Source organism: Ipomoea nil, unplaced genomic scaffold (assembly GCF_001879475.1).
Source record: "Ipomoea nil cultivar Tokyo-kokei standard unplaced genomic scaffold, Asagao_1.1 scaffold0202, whole genome shotgun sequence".
NCBI classification, from domain to species: domain Eukaryota; kingdom Viridiplantae; phylum Streptophyta; class Magnoliopsida; order Solanales; family Convolvulaceae; genus Ipomoea; species Ipomoea nil.
In genome coordinates this window covers 2,419,145-2,436,406 of record NW_017616630.1, presented here as the reverse complement: position 1 = coordinate 2,436,406, position 17,262 = coordinate 2,419,145, and the positions used below count along the sequence as shown (strand labels likewise).

At 37.3% G+C, this 17,262-nt stretch overlaps 2 protein-coding genes across 4 annotated transcripts; one reads left to right on the top strand and one right to left on the bottom strand.

The window, feature by feature from the left end:
• The first annotated feature begins 383 nt into the window (after positions 1-383).
• LOC109189641 (probable aquaporin TIP3-2) lies at positions 384-1,629 on the top strand. Its single transcript, XM_019340257.1, has 3 exons — positions 384-667; positions 750-1,000; positions 1,083-1,629. Exons 1-3 carry the CDS (start codon positions 532-534, stop codon positions 1,482-1,484), a joined length of 789 nt encoding a protein of 262 aa, XP_019195802.1. The 5' UTR covers positions 384-531; the 3' UTR covers positions 1,485-1,629.
• A 154-nt stretch (positions 1,630-1,783) lies between these two features.
• On the bottom strand, positions 1,784-8,618 carry LOC109189612. 3 transcript variants are annotated; one of them, XM_019340234.1, is made up of 8 exons: positions 8,514-8,602; positions 8,141-8,325; positions 7,574-8,044; positions 6,651-6,770; positions 6,491-6,544; positions 5,682-5,845; positions 2,493-2,669; positions 1,784-2,033 (listed from the first exon to the last, which is right to left on the bottom strand). In XM_019340234.1, exons 3-8 carry the CDS (start codon positions 7,982-7,984, stop codon positions 1,820-1,822), a joined length of 1,140 nt encoding a protein of 379 aa, XP_019195779.1. In that variant the 5' UTR covers positions 7,985-8,044; positions 8,141-8,325; positions 8,514-8,602; the 3' UTR covers positions 1,784-1,819. The 3 variants fall into 3 exon arrangements, with proteins under 3 accessions (XP_019195779.1, XP_019195770.1, XP_019195785.1); XM_019340225.1 differs by lacking the exon at positions 8,141-8,325 and having other exon boundaries at positions 8,514-8,618; XM_019340240.1 differs by lacking the exon at positions 8,141-8,325 and having other exon boundaries at positions 7,574-8,019; positions 8,514-8,601.
• Positions 8,619-17,262: the final 8,644 nt, after the last annotated feature.

Here is a 17,262-nt window from a genome sequence, read left to right as displayed (position 1 = left end):
GGGCATTATATGCACGTAAAAAGCTAGTAATATATATAATTGTTATATATTGTGTAGTATGTAATATAGATTAGATTAATTAGGAAAATTTAATTTTAGCATGCATTTATTATGCATACCAGTACGTTTTTGTAATTTAAAAATAAAAATAAAAATAAAATGGTGTGAAAAGTGAAAAGTAATAATGGATTAGGGTGATGAGACGACGAGGCGAGCATATCGATGCATGAGATGAGAGTTGAGAGTTGAGAGTTGAGAGAGGTGCGCCAACGCATGTAGTACGTGTCACATTTCCCGCACTCCTTCTCCCAAGTGTCCAAACCCCTCATTTTGTCTACTTATGCATTCTCATGCACTCTCTCCTTTTTCTTCGATCTTCTCTTCTCATCTCATCTTCAATTCTCACCTCAATCTCTTTCTTTGGCAATTTTATTTTCAAAGTTACGTTGTTAGAGAAATACCGACCGACTGATCCAACTGGTTTATCAAGCAAGCTAAGCTAAGCTAAGCTAGGCCGGATTGGAGAATTAGATGGCGCCGCCACGTAGATACGCCTTCGGGAGGGCGGATGAGGCAACTCACCCAGACTCCATGCGTGCCACCTTGTCCGAATTTCTCTCCACTGCTCTTTTCGTCTTCATTGGTGAAGGCGCCGTTCTTGCCATAGGTATATATATATATGTTAATTATTAGCCGCTCCATCGTCTATCATATCTTGGCTTCTTAATGACGACCATATATATATACAGACAAGTTGTACCGGGATTCGGCTTTAGGTGCGTCGGGCTTGACGGTTCTGGCACTTGCTCACGCACTCGCTCTTTTTGCGGCGGTTGCATCCTCCCTTAACGTGTCTGGAGGACACGTTAACCCTGCCGTCACTTTCGGTGCACTCGTTGGCGGCAGAATCTCCTTCCTCCTTGCCCTTTACTACTGGATTGCTCAGCTCTTGGGTTCCATAGTAGCTTGTCTCTTGCTCAGGGTCTCCCTGGATGGCATGGTATATATATATATATCTAATTTAGTTTAATTTAATGGATGGATAATGATATATCATATATCATATATGCCTATGCATGCAGAGGCCTCAGGGATTTTCTTTAGCCGCCGGAGAAGGTTGGGGGAGTGGGCTTCTGCTGGAGATAATAATGACATTTGGGCTGATGTACACAGTTTACGCAACCGCCATCGATCCAAAGAGGGGAAGTTTAGGCACCATTGCACCTCTTGCCATTGCTTTCATAGTAGGGGCTAATGTTTTCGTGGGAGCACCTTTCACCGGAGCATCCATGAACCCGGCCAGAGCTTTTGGGCCGGCTTTGGTGGGGTGGAGATGGAGGTACCACTGGATCTATTGGGTCGGCCCCTTTATTGGTGCAGGCTTAGCCGGCCTTATCTACGAGTTCGGCATACTACCACCCGCCGCAGATCCTCCCCACACCCACCACACTCATCACCAGCCTCTTGCTGCAGAAGACTACTAGACCCTCCAACTTACTACTACTACTATACTATCAAATCAAACAACTATACTACCACCCACCTTCGCTTCTTCCCTTATATGTGTGACCAAAGGGTGTTGTTCAAACTCGTCTGTCCAGTTTTGAATTGTTTCCTTAGTTTCTCTTCTCTGTTACGTTTTTTTGGTGCTTCATGTATGTTAGTTGTTTCCATTTTGTAAGCTTTTGATTATAATAAATAATAATAAATTTGGTTATGTGGTGACCAACACAATATATATTAATACTGCAGCTCCCTAGCTAATAAATTGATATAGATAGCCAGATAGGAAGAGCATACATACATAATACAAAATTAATTAAGATGATCTACGATAAAATGTAGCAACCCAAGGGGCAAGTTGAGTAATTTTAGGATTTCTCGGATTGAGTGCATAGTAATCAGACCAATAGCAGGGTAACACTTGCTCTGAGAATTCTCCGCCGGAGTAGATGCAATATGGCACCCATTCTTCTCCCCCATTCATTCTCCTTTTACGTTCTCTTGGATATGCTAATGGCGCCTGCACATACCTGCATACAATTTTTTTTTTTTTTTAAAAAAAAACAAAATGAGAATATCTTTATGGTAATACAATACTACAGCTTCTTATTAAAAAAAATAAAATTCAAAACAAATTAAAATGCTTAATATATATATATATATATAGAGGAAATGGAATCCATGTAATTTAATAATTTATCTCACTAATATTTAGAATAAGGATTAACTGTACTATTAGTTGAGTATCTTCCCTTCTTTATAAGCAATCAATCCAGTCTTGTTCTTTGATTTATTGACTTCTTGTGTCACTAACAAGTTTTATATTAACAAAAGGAAAGAGCATATCAATGTTGTGGTTGCATCTTTTCATCATAGCTTCAAACGCAACTCATCATTCCACAACAAATAGAGGCATTATATTTTACTTTGAGATCAGATTCTAATTCTCATCATATAAGCAAAACAACATTTATCATTTCACAGATTACCTGATACCATCAAGGACAGCATCCCAGCAGAAATGTGTATGACCAAACACGTGACACGCAAAATCACTCCCTTCAGCTCCGTGGATGTGTCTTATTCTAGCCTCAAGAAACTCAGATCCAGCAATTTTAGGGAGATTGGGATAGAAAAGCATTCTCTTTTCTGGGCACAGCTCTTGCCTGCACAATAGAATTAGACTGCAAATAAATAAAGGAGTAGCAGAAAATAATTAAGATTATTACTCTTTTATCATAATTAATAATGGTTTGATAAATGACTATTAAGGCTATGCTGAAGTAAAGATGACTATTCATTTTTTTAATTCACAAAACAAAGCACCCATTAGTGCTCACAGTAGATTACAAAAGCTATACACAAATCTTTTGCTACACCCAAAATATAGGGTTATCATCCATGTATTTCAAATATGCACAGAACAAATGAATTTTACTTTCAACTTATTCACAAAAACAAACAATTTCAACTGTAACTGTAGAGCAAGATATAAAAGAATGGAAATTCGTCAACCACCAGCAGGCAGCAGCCCCTTCAAAAATCGAAACAAAATAAATAAGGGCTCTTTTGGTAGGGAATAGGGATGGTACCAAAAGAAAACCAAGCAGGGAAATCAGACAATTATTAATTCAATATTCCAAGTCTTTACCCAACCCCATGAACCAAACCAGTCCAATTTCAGTTCAAATCTCATATTTTCTACATAGTTCAAAGAAAAATTAAGACATAAACAAGATTAGTGAGAATTCAATAAACTTGGGTTGAACCCTAAGAACAATTTTGTTTTTGTTTGTATAGGGATGGATCACAAGAAACTCCTCCTATACACTATACATTGTGATCAGGTATCCAATCTAAGTACTCAAAATTATACCATAAGAGCATCCCCATAGGTTTGAAGATTTTCTTGGGTTTTTGTCAGATTTGGGAGCAAAGGTGGAGGAAAGAGAAAATAAAATTTAAAATATAATAATAAGAACACCCCAGAAAAGGCAAGCAGCGCAGGTTTCCTCCTCTCTTTTTTCTCCCCTTTTTCCCTGGCCAAAACCAGGTGCTTAGCAGACAACCTTGGATTTTCTCTCTCCTCCATATCATTAAAAACCCCTCTAAGACCACCAATATCAGTGGTTTTTACTTGGATTTTTCAGAACAAAAAACCAAAGGTGTGGATGCTCTAAGAGAAGTTTAGAACAGTAGAACCCCCTTCCATGACATATTCCTCCAAAAAAAAAAAAAACAAAAACAAAGGGGATCAAGAAAGCAAGATAAGATTACAGGTGGGAGAAAACTGAGATTCAGTGCAAAAATTCCAACCAAGCTAGATCTCATGCAAAACCAATTACTGTGTACAACTCAGATGAACATATGTTAAACATTCCTAAACTTGGAATTATGGTATACTTATTAAATGGAACCTGTTAGACATTATATGGTAGAAGAATATTTGATATGATCTCAGTATAATATCTTAGGGATAGTGTGTATAATATCTTAGGGATATTATTGATCCTTACCATAGTTAGTGTGCATAGCCTAGTATAAATATGTGTATCCTCTTGACTCAATAGTATGGAATACAGAGATTAGAACATGGTATCAAGAGCCACATAAAGAAAAAAAAAAAACACAGAAATTTTTTTTTTTTTTCCTCTTTCTGCTTCTGCGCACGGTGGAGGTTTGGGTCGGGATTGTCGTCGGCCGTTTGTCGTCACCACCATCAGGAGCAGAGTCGCCGGTCGCCGATAGGCCGGACTGCTGAATTCGATGTGATTTCGCCCGGCGAGTGGCCCTCACGCGCCGCCTTCGTCCCTCGCCGGCTGTCCACGCGCCGGCGCGTGTGCGTCACTCCGGCGCCGGAATCCACTCCGGTCTACTTTCCCGAGGTCGCCCGGTCGTCTACGTCGCTGCTCTAGGCTCGGTTTTGGCATTGGAGGTCCCGGTAATATCCCTCTTATTTTTTGCTTTGCAAGACAGTGAAGTTGTGTGGCTGTTTGTGTGTTTGTTGTGGCTTAGAGGTCTGATTCTGGAAGTTTGGTTGTCTGATTTGAGATATCTTCTTGTTGGATAGCCTAATGTCTGAGCCTAAGTCTATAGTTGTGTCCGATATTCTTCCAGTTAATGCAAGAATCACAGAACACAAATTAAATGGCTCAAATCATTTGGATTGGAAACGAACCATTAAAATATATCTGCGTAGTATTGACAAAGATGCCCATATGACTGCCACCCCACCCGAGGATGACAAAGCTAAGCAAACTTGGTTGCGTGATGATGCTAAATTATTTCTTCAAATACGGAACTCAATTGAATCTGAAATATTTGGTTTTGTTAGTCATTGTGAAACTGTCAAAGAGCTCTTAGACTAAACAGGTTAAGCTAGAGTCCCATGGACAATCAAGCTCTTAGACTTCAAATACGGAACTCTATTCCTGCGAAGCTATGGTGTGACAATCAAGCGGCTCTCCATATTGCAGCCAATCCTGTTTTCCATGAACGAACCAAGCACATTGAAGTTGATTGTCATTTCATTCGTGAAAAGATACAACGAGGCTTAATTTCTACTGGATTTGTGAAGACAGGAGAACAGCTAGGAGATCTTTTTACAAAAGCCATGAATGGGCCTCGAATAGATTACTTATGTAACAAGTTGGGCATTATCAATATCTATGCTCCAACTTGAGGGGGAGTGTTAGACATTATATGGTAGAAGAATATTTGATATGATCTCAGTATAATATCTTAGGGATAGTGTGTATAATATCTTAGGGATATTATTGATCCTTACCATAGTTAGTGTGCATAGCCTAGTATAAATATGTGTATTCTCTTGACTCAATAGTATGGAATACAGAGATTAGAACAGAACCTTTACATCATCCAAAAAAGGCTGGCACACTGCCCATCTTTAGCACTCTATAGTTGCATGATGGATCATTTAGACAAATGTGTCAAAATTGAGGGACTGAATTTGATGATTGAAAACTGAGACCAAATAGTGCATTAAGTTAGACGGTGACCATGCATTGGGATAAAGTGAGGGAGCATTAAATAGTGTCGCTTTATCTTTTTTGCTTTCTTCTTGTGTAGCTATTATTTGATGACATGATTTAAGGCCATAAACCTAAACAATGAAGCAAGAAGAACTAGTACTGAAGACAGAGTGTGCATTCACTGACCTGGGAACAAAGTGTGAGAAAGAAATTATTTGATGGCATCTTCCCTGCATCTCCCTGACTTTCTCCTGATTCTTGTCATTCATGCCATCAAAATATAGAGCAAGGGAAGTATCCCCATTTATGAGACCAGCAGGCCATCTGCATGCATTATAGTCCTTGCATGCCTACATAGAAATAGTTACAATGTGGTAACTAAAAATATCACTACCTAAGGTAGATCCATCAGGAGGAAATCTAGTGAAAAATACATATTTGAAGAAAAAGAATATTTTCAGAAATTCCTACAGAAAAATAACATAGCATGATGCAATCAGTTAATATAGAAAATTATGTATGCTATACATAAATATATTATAGAGCAAGTTAAATGACACAAGTTATACATAATGCAGAGTGCAGAGGACAAGAGTAAATATATCATCACAGTGCAAAAAGTACAAGTTAAATGGAAAGTTAATCAGTATAGAAGTCAAATATTATGTTGGTTAAAGTATAAACAAATTGCAAGATGGTGAATGTCTCTTATAAACAGAAATGTTTCATTGTGTCTCTGAGTTTTCTTCCCCTCAATCATTTAAGCTTTTTATATCGTTTCATTTTTTGAAGGAAAATAAATGCTATTTGCATTTTGCACCAAATATCTTACAATCTCAAGCAATATCAGATGGTATAGAATTTGATGCAAACGATTTGTGCCAGTAGCATTGTCCTTTTTCAATTATTTTCTCCCTAGAAGGGAAAGCAGTTGACATATAAGGACATTCATGGTAAAAAAAATTGAAATCCTTACTAGAAGGAAAGTGAATCACCAGCTCCAGCGACGGAATTCGAATACTTGTTATGTCCATTTCCCTATCAAAGCTCTGGCAAAAGAAGAGCATTGTTTGACAAATAAACATGATGAACTAGATTAAGCACAACAAACTTTCTATAGAAGAGAGAAACCCTTGATAGTTGTACAACAATTACCTCATGATACCATGAGAACAAAGGGATAATCCCTAAACCGTCAACCACTGTAGGATTAGTTTCCACTCCGATCCTTTGACATGCATCAAGCAATTCATCAAGTTTTTCAAGAGAATTAACCTAAAGACAGTACCAGCATAATAGTAAGTTATTAATAAGCTGTAATAATTTGATAAATAAATACTAAACATTGGAAAAAGAATGTGCTTCTTATTAGGCAAAAAATAACATTCTTGAAAGCCAATAGAAAAAAGGTCTGCCCCTTTCAAGCAAAAACAAATGAGCACATCAAAGAAGCAAAAAGTGTCTTGGGGTCTAAGGCTACTGCAAGCAAATAGTAGTAGAGCCTGGAAGTATCCAAGTAACAATGAGCAAAAAGCTGGGAACAACTGCAATAGAAATCCAGAGAAGCAAGAAAATATACTTTTAATCCCCACCCTCAATCCCTTTGTTTTCCAAGATTGAGTATTACCATGTTATTGCTTGTTAAACTTGATATTTTCTCCACCTCCATCAAATTTCTTACTCAATTGGTTAATAAGAGAGTTAATCCCCTCAACAATAATCCAGGACTATAGATCCCCCAACCTCAACCAAGGGATTCATCTTGTCCTGGGATCCATGCAATCCCAAATCACTTATTTTCATACCAATCCAATCAAGGCCTTAGAGTCAAGGCAATGATTAGCATAGTTTAGGAAAACACAAGGGAATTATAGCCCATAACCGATTTCTGAACCACAATGGAGCTGTTTGCAGCTTTGAGAGCAGAGGGGTATAAAATGGGTATGGGTTCTATCCTTTTGGAGAATGTTAAAGTCACTACATCTTCACCCATACAAATAAAATGAATACTACATTCATATTTGGAAGAATTGGATCCATGGCATCAGCAGTAAAATTTAAAGAAATATGCTGCTTACGTTGTTATCTTTCTCCCTGCGAAGCCATAGGTCATGGTTTCCAGGCACAAAAAAAACATGTGCAAACCTATCCTTCAACAAAGACATAGTTAACACAAAATTGTTGCGAGTCTCAGCTACATCTCCAGCAACAAGGAGAACATCTTTGTTCTGCCCCACAGTTCTTGATAAGCCCCTCACCCAAGTCATGTTCTCAGAGTAGTCTGTGTGCAAGTCTGACAGTACAAAGACCTGTAAGCCATTAGCGTTCGCCTTAATACAAGGTATGATCCGAGGCCTTACGACTTGAGCCACCTTCATCATATATCTTCCACAGTTCCATAATCTCATTTCTTGTTGAAGACAGCCTGAATTAACAAGTAGTTGAGACATTCGTAGACCCAAGCAGGAAGGAACTATGCTGAGAGACATGTGGGCTTCAGCAGAGACTGCACCAATTCAGAAGCCTACAGAGTCCAAAATGAGCCAATCCTACATCAAATTTTACTCCAACATTATCATCAAAGGTCCCATGAAACTAAGAGCACCTGAATACCATTTATAATCGAAGAAAAATTTAATTCAAACCTAATCAGCAAGAAAGCTCCGCCATTCCTTAACAAACATAAGTTGTACCAAGAAAAAATAAAATAAGAAATAAATCCATAATGGCCATATTACAAGCTCTCCCTGTCTCGACCAGAGCGCCTCTGGAACTCAGCAAACACAATATCCACAAGCATGGAATATTCCGACCACTAAAACTTATGCAGCTGAATTCGCAGATAACCAAACAAATTCAATGTCCAAATAAAAGAATACATATACAATCGGAAGTGCAGAACGACAAAAAACATAGATAATTAATGTACATGATTTTAGACCATATTTGACAGAGAAATGCAAGGTATATTGAAGAGCATGCCCAGGTTAATAGGGAAGGCGTACTACTATAACTTACAGATTGCGCGGCCACCGGCCAAGTCTCCCGGAAAATGACCGCCGGGAGGAGAATTAGTTTCAATTTATCAGTGATTTACTTCTACGATTATTGACGACACGATATCGATTCGTCCGAAGGCTGGTTTTATTGTTATCTACTCTGTACTTGTCTTCTTTTATTTAGAGTTAATTACCAAAACGTCCTTTGACTATAGTAAAATTACCAATTTGGTGCTCGACTATTTTTTTTGACCAATTAAGTCCTCAACTTTAAAATTCTTGATCAATTTGGTCCTCCATTAGTTTTACCGTTAGACTTCTGTAGACCAAATTGATAATTTTTCTATAGTCAATGGACAATTTCAGTAATTAACTTTAGGTGTAGACAATTCGGTTTGATTTTCCCGAACTAAATCGTACCAAACATTAAAGTAATTAACCGTACCGAATGATTCGATCAAAAACTGATTGGAAATACCGTTTAATTTTATTTAAAATTTAAAATATAATAATAATAATAATAATAATAATAATAATAATAATAATAATAAAGAAGTAAATTCAAGTCTCTTGATGCCTCATTTACCGTTCAACCGAGTCGTATTTCCTTTATTATTATTAGGTAAAAGAGTCAAATATGCCCCTAAACATTTCGGTGAAAGTCAATTAGCCCCACGAACTTTTAAAAAGTTCAATTGAACACATGAACACACGATTTTGAGTCAATAGACCCCATTAACCGGTAACTTGACCTGTAAAAACCAGTTACTGCCCTTGTAACAGCCACATAACCTTTGTTTTAATTTTTTTCTCGCCACATAAGCATAAGCATAAATTAAAAAATTAAATTAAATAAAAAAAAAAGAAATTTTAAATAAGAATTCAGCTTGCGTTGTTTGTCCAGTCTCTTGCCCCGCTTCGCCATAACCTTCGCGGCTGTCGTCCAGTCGGTTGTCCGGCTTCGCACATCACCTTCGCGGCCACCACCAGCGACATCCACCACCATCGACGACCACCACCGACTCTCCACCACGCTTCATCATCATCGACGCTCCACCACCCTTCACCACCATCGACCTCCACCACCGGTAGCTGGCTCTTGACTACTTGGGCTATTGAAGGTATTTTTTTTTTCTTTTTCTTCTATCACTGATATGCTAGCACTGATTTTTGTTTAATTTTTTTTTTTCTATTTCTTCTCCCCGTAAGTATGTAGGGTTTCTAGCAGTAGAATTTTGTTTATGTTTCTGGAATTCTGGGCATGGAAAAAATAAAGCCTTTTATATCTTTAGGGTGAATGGGAAGTATCTTTGATTGTATTTATTTATTAACTGGGTCCCATTATGTTGTTAATAATGGAGACATTTTGGGTATTGTGGTCCTGATGAATGCATTGCAATATAAGTGTAATTGTATTTTATATGTTGCCTTTGTATTGTGGTCCCTACCGTTATGCTGCATTTGTATATTGTCAGTTTAAAGAATTGTATTTGTTAATGTTCTAGTAGCTTTCTGTACTTTTGGGGACAATATACTATTAGTACATATTTGCCTTTCTATGTGATTAAGATTCAATTTGTTGTTCACATATTTTCCTTTGTATTTGTTAATGTTCTAGTTGCCTTTCTAGTAGATGGGCTGAGTTTGAATTTGTAACTTGTAGAATGTATTCCACTCTTGAAATAAGACTTCACCATGGTGGGAATCTTGTCCAAGAACCTAGGATGGACTATGTAGGTGGTGAGGTGGAAACAGTGACAATGGATCCTGATTTTTTATCATATCCTCACTTATTGAAATTTATTAAGGAGAAGAGGTATGGTAAAATATTGTCACTGGCATTTAAACTACCACATGAGAGTTTGAAGAGCCTCCAATTGTTGAATAATGATAAAAGTACATTGCACATGAGTTAGTTGAGCTTGAAGTCGGTACCCTATATGACGATGCAAAACAGTTTAGAAAGGCAATGATCAATTATGCAGTTTACTCAAAGAGAAATATCCACTTTGTGAGGAATGAGCCAAAGCGTGTGTCCCTTGCATGTGACCAGCCTTGCCCATTTCAAGCTCATGGATCATGGGATGACACTTTCAAGTGTTTTCAACTTAAAACAGTGACTACGGAGCACAGGTGCAATCTAAAATACAACTTGAGAATAGTATGCCAAGCGTGGATTGAGGATATGTATGAGGATAAGATAAGAGACAACCCTTCAATTGGACCAATAGAGTTGAAAAAACACATCCAATCTGAATTGAAACTAAATGTAGGAATTTGCATGGTAAAGAGGGCAATCAAAGCTATATTGAAGAAAAATGATGCTGGTTTTCAAGACCAATTTCGTAGAATAAGGGATTATGCTGCTGAATGTATGAATTCTAATCCCGGTACCAAAGCTATTGTACAAACTAATAGAACAACGCCCGAATGTCCTTGTGTTTTTCAGAGATTCTATGTTTGTTTTGGAGCTATAAAGAATGTGTTTTTAGAAGGATGTAGAAAAGTAATTAGTTGGATGGATGTTTTTTGAAGGGAATGTTGAAAGGTGAAATATTAAGTGCAATTGGTAGAGATGCTAACAACCAAATGTATCCTATAGCTTGGGGGGTTGTAGAGATAGAAAACACTGATTCTTGGAGTTGGTTTCTTGGGCTATTAAAGGCAGATTTGGGCATCACTAATTGTAACACCCCACTTTTTTAACTCTTAAATACATCTCTAAACAGTCATTAACATAACTAAGCAGCGGAAAACTAAAAGATAAATAGCGGGAGTGTCACCGCCACAACCACCACTCTTTGGTGATTGCACAGGCAAAAATGGGTAAAACTAGAAATAAGATTAAGTCTGGGAACTAAATATAAATACTGGAAACATAAGGGGGAAAAACATCACCCCAAAAGTCTACAACATCATCAAAGAGTATAAGGTCATAAGTCTAAATCCATAACATAATCATCAACCGAACTAGAGTTTAGATTTCTCTATCTACGAGACTAATCTAACTCGACTTCTTCACACAGCTGGGCCCACCTGAAAGGGGTTTTGCAAGCAACACATAGACAAATAGGAAAACACCCGTTAGCACGAAGCTAAGTATAACCACACTTAACCCTGTAAAGCATTCTAGCATATACTTTGAAAACATTTGATATCTTTATAGCAATAAACTAATCTCAAAACATCTTAAGATTTATCACATTCTTTCTAAATGCTTGCATCCTATAATATCAGCTGGCATGCTCATGTATGTACAAAACTGTTCACTTAGATTCAACAGCTTATAAACTTCTCAGATAACTTAACAAGCAATTCATGCTTTCGGATTGGATCATGTTAAAGGACCATACAACAGGTATTTACATGCTTTCACATTCTTATCACATAACTTGATAAGTAGAGCTTCTACTACAACACGATAATCATGCTCAAAGGAATATCTTAAGTTAAACTTCTCATTAAACAATCTCTTACGATGCTCTATTCACATGCAATCATGTATAACATTATGATCATACTTCTTATGCCATCTAATGCAATAATATATTCATACTCATATGCAATCTCGTGTAATTATATAATCATACTCTTATGCAATCTAGTGCAACAATATACTCATACTCATATGCAATCTAGTGCAACAATATACTCATACTCATATGCAATCTAGTGCAACCATATAATCATACTCTTATGCAATCTAGTGCAACAATATAATCATACTCTTATGCAATCTAGTGCAACAATATACTCATACTCATATGCAATCTAGTGCAATAATATACTCATACACTCTTTTATAAATTAGAGTACTTTCTGTGGAGGTCTCTTTGTTACTTTCTCGAGTCTCTCTTGACTCTCTTTCTTTCTCTCGAGTCTTTATTGACTCTCTTTCTTGAGTCTCTATTGACTATCTTTCTTGAGTCTCTGTTGACTCTCTTTCTTTCTCTTATACTCGTAGACGGTTTATGGTTTCACAAAAGTGTGAATTACCCCATCGGAAACGACATAATTCCGACCCAATATCTCCTACCGTCTACGGAACCAATCTCGTGGTTCAAACTCTGTGGAATCAGGTATCGAACTATTAGTGTGCACACCCCCAAACCAGGATTCCAAGCCTGGCGGGAAGTTTCCAACCTCGTAACGTGGGGATACGCCGCGTTACATATACTAGGACCGCAATGTCCATAAATATCTCCCGAGAGGAACATAGTCCAAACAGTATCCTCCAAAACCTCACCGATATAGATAATACATAAATATATCTCTCATGCATGCAACAATTCTACTACTTCTCAATGCATCAAAGAATGATATACCACATGCTTATGGTTTTTGAAAGTATTCTTGGGCTCACGTTGGCCCCTTATGCATTTTTGAAATATGACTCATGTGAAATGTCAAAATGTTCTATAACATGCTTCTAAATCACGTATAAACTAACACGAAGTATTCAAGAATATATCATCATGCTCGGTTTGCAACATAGCAATTTCTATATAATTCACTCAACAAAATATGCTTTGTTTCTCATTGATCAAATATCACAATTTAGACATGCTTTCATAATAAATCATATTCTCAAATGATCATGCTTCTTTACTCAATAAAATATCATCATATCACAATAATCAAATAATTCTTCATACACAGTAAACTTAGCAAATATGCACTGTGTAGCAATTCTTCACAAAATCCTTCATAACATACTTGTTTTTAATCCAAATTCAACGAAATCAAAGCCAAAACGTACGTCGAGACGATCCCGAAGAGCCGAGCCACAAGGGCCCGTAACACTCGGTCCGAAACGACACGTAGCTGAGCCACAAGGGCCCGGCCACTGCACAAAAATCCTTCACAGACTATACTCAGGGACTTGGGGCGGGACTCTTCATGGTCCGCCCCTGGAGCCCCGTTGAAGCGCCAGGACTAGGCAACGGCCCTCCTCTAGGTCCGTGTCATAGTCTCGTGCCACCACGGCTCCAGCCGGCGGCCCTTCTGATGGGTCGCGGCTAGGGCCGCCCCTCTGATTTGGTGCACACTGTGTTGTGCACCAGATGATGTTTCTCCTGCAAAATCTCATCCAAACAAGTCCAAAACAATCTCAACAACTCACAAACACATACTAAATCACTTCTAAGCATGAACACATCAAAAACTCATAGTTTCTACTCATTTCTACTCAAAACTAAGGCTTCACAGAGTCAAATTTAAAGAGGAATCCATGGGGTTATACCTCTTGTAGTCTAATCTTCTTGCTTGGATCTCTTCTTCCTCTTTACCTAGCTTGAGCCTCCTTCACCACCTACACTTCCCAAACACACCTTCTATCCTTAGCCTAGAACCTCAAAGACTAAAGGAAACTAGAAGAGAAAAGAGACTAGAAATGAAGGATGAACAAGCTTACTATGATGTTGTTTCTCTTCTTGTTCTTGGCAGACAAATGGTGAGGAAGAGGCAAAGAATGAGATCAGGGAATCAAGATGGAATAAGGTGGTTTTATATAGGGTTCAAAACCCTAGGATGATTCACAATGATTGGTTGAGGGCAAAGGGGTAATTCCACAAGCTAAAAGATGAATCAAGAAGGGATTTTGGATGTCTTGTGGTCCACCATGTAACATGAACCATAGGCTAGAAATGCTATCTTTTATTACTTTGGGGTTGAAAGTGAATTTTCCCAAAAGCTATTTGGATGAACACTTGTTCAAACATCCTTTTTGAATTCTCCCGGTCTCACTCAGATAAAATTCTCGATTTAAATCTTGGTACGCGAAGTACCCGAAAACTTAGGGATTTTCGAATGGAATTTATTTCTTCGGTGTCGAATTAATTTCAAAATGCAACGAAATTATTTTATTCAACCATCGATTAATCATAAAAATTTTTAATGGAGTGAAAAAGCTATTTTGGAATTTCTTAATACTGGATTTATAAAATGAAATTTTGGGTTGTTACACTAATACTTCTCCTTGGACTATAATTAGTGACCAATAGAAGGTAAGATTAAATTAATACAAATCCACTTGTAACACTTTATTTAAGTCTTGAATTATATTTATTTTGTTTGTTATATTTTGTAGGGATTAACACATGTGATTCAAAAGTTATTTCCTGATGCTGAGCACCGTAACTGTGCAAGATATGTACACGCGAATTGGAGTAAGTTGCATAGAGGCAAAGTGTTGAAAAAACACTTTTGGATGTGTGCAAAGGCTACAAATGAACCTGAATTCCAAGAACAAATGAAATGTTTAGGAAAGTTGGACCCTACAGCAAAAGTTGACTTAGAAAGGTAATTTGACACAACAGTGTTTTATTTGCTGCACAATCTGAATTATAACATTTGTTTGAAGGTACCCTCCAAGATTTTGGTGCAAGGCTTTCTTTGGCCAAGAAGGTAGCTATGCCCATACACTTCAACCAATGAATGGCGAGCTATTTTGGCCAAAGACACAAAATGAGGACATACTTGCTCCAATTCCAAAACAAAATTGACTGGAAGACCAAAGAGAAAAAGAACACGTGAAGCAAGTGAGGGTCCATCTCGTCCTAAGAAAAACACATCAACTACTGGTAACACTACATCTACCTCTGCAAAGAAAAGAGTATCAAAGAAGGGAAAAGTGATGCATTGTTCACTTTGTAAGAAGCCAGGCCATTATAAACCACAATGTCCTGCTGTATGAACTTATAATAAGACCTTGATTGTATCTCTTTTTGTTGGATTGTATATCTTGGCAGCTTGTATCTCTTTTTGGTGTTAAGCTTTTTGACAGTAAGGTCCTGGCAGCTTGTAAGATCTTGACAGATTCTACATTGAAACTAAAATGTAAATGTAGGTATCTTTTGTCAGTAAGGTCTTAGTAGATTGTAAGGTGTTGGAAGATTGTACATTGAAACTAAAATCTATTGGCATATTGTATCTTATGCAGTTGCTGGATTGTATCTGTTTTGGCTATAATTATCACAACACACAAGTTTTGGCTAACAGGTGTAGTATAGTACACTGGTCTAAATGTAAAGATCTTTAACAGGTGTAGGGACAGAAGATTGTTCATAGGAAAGGTGAAGCATGTACACCTATGCACTTTAAACTATAAATCATTTACAGATTTATTACTCTAATCAAAATAAACTGAAGTATTATGTTAAGGTGGTAAGATTGGATCTTTTGTTGTTTAGGGTGTCACAATGAACCAATTTTAGGAGAAAATTGTGGATGCACTTTGTTAAGGAGAAAGAGGTAGAGCTTGACTAATCCACTGGTGAGCATGAACTTGACTTAACATCAATTTGACAACAAAAAATATACAAACTTCATTGAATTAACTAGCAACATACAGCTTTCAATAAAAAAAGAAAAAAAAAACTAGCAACATACATCCATATGGCAACAAAAATAAACCAAATTAATATGTTACTAAACTATATTAAAGGCATCATAGAACCATAAGGTTTTGCCCTTTGTTGCAAACTTACAAACATAGCTATTCCTACAACAATAATAAAACCAATTATTATGTTTCTTTGTCTTTTTTCCTTTCAACTTCAGCTTCAAAACCTTTATCAACATCACTTTGCAATTGTCGGATTTCCTCCATAATTTCATACTTCATCTTTTTCAACTATATTCCTAACATTCTTATTCAAATAAGATACAACCTCATCATCTTTCCATATAGCATTTTTCAAATAAAAAATCCACATCTCCCTTTGTAACACCCCTGATTTTCAACAACTTTTAAAACCAATTAAAGCTTAAGGAAGAGATAAAGTCTACTCATCAAGGTTAAAGTAAAGCGGAAGCTAATAAACAAGTACGGGAGATGTTATGCCACACCTACACATCTATAGGTGCACATGCTAATTCTAAACAAAACGTCAAAGTCATACTTATAAAAATCCACGGCTCACGGGCCATAAGTCTAACCAAAACAAGTCATAAGGAGCTACACTAACTAACGATCTGCTAGCGCGCTCTCTAAGATGCTACTCAAAATCTGTAAAGCAACATAAAGATAGGGGATAACACCCGATCAGCGAACATTGCTGGTAACCCATCAATACGCGTTAAATAGCATATATAAATAAGTATAAGTCAAAACCATTTTCGAAACGGAATACAGTATATATCATTTCAAAAGCCATAGAGAGAAGTCAAACTTCAAAGACTCATTCACACTCTCAAGGGAAAGGAAATCAACATCCTTATGACAACAACAAGACAAGAATAACAACTGTAAACAATACAACTCGAGATGTATTATACTGATCACAAAGTAGAATACATCAAGGCATGCTCAATAGCAAAGAATAGACATTCACACATTGGCAACTACATGCCACAGTGACAACTACATGTCACAAGTTCCAACCTTATGCCCTGTTCCAACCTTATGGCTACCCCCGGCCTTATTTCAATTCCAACCATTACCTCCAAGTGCCACCCTGTAATTTCTGAGTCCAACCTTATGCCTCCGAGGACCGTCATCCCCCCTCCAACAACCTCCAACAAAACCACCTACATATGAGTACACGAGGGTACTATTCATTTCATTCACACAACCACCTACATATGAGCCTACGCTCAGGTCACACCACCAATTTCAATCATGGCCACACGAGGACCTCATCATTACCAAGAAGACTAAGGTTCCATAATACCTTAATCATGCATCAATCAAAGGGTACAACGTTTACACACGTTCACATCATAGGAATCAATCAATGGATCACAACAAAGACATGAAACCGTACTCG

Bases quoted from the DNA above. Each gene is read 5' to 3' on its own strand.
- LOC109189612 (XM_019340225.1), bottom strand. From the start codon at position 7,984: ATGTCTCTCAGCATAGTTCCTTCCTGCTTGGGTCTACGAATGTCTCAA. The intron at 6,771-7,573 runs GTAAGCAGCATA...TACTGTCTTTAG, and splicing joins GCAGGGAGAAAGATAACAAC to GTTAATTCTCTTGAAAAACT. The intron at 2,670-5,681 runs GTCAGTGAATGC...TCTATTGTGCAG, and splicing joins TTCTCACACTTTGTTCCCAG to GCAAGAGCTGTGCCCAGAAA.
- LOC109189641 (XM_019340257.1), top strand. From the start codon at position 532: ATGGCGCCGCCACGTAGATACGCCTTCGGGAGGGCGGATGAGGCAACT. The intron at 668-749 runs GTATATATATAT...ATATATATACAG, and splicing joins AGGCGCCGTTCTTGCCATAG to ACAAGTTGTACCGGGATTCG. The intron at 1,001-1,082 runs GTATATATATAT...CTATGCATGCAG, and splicing joins GGGTCTCCCTGGATGGCATG to AGGCCTCAGGGATTTTCTTT.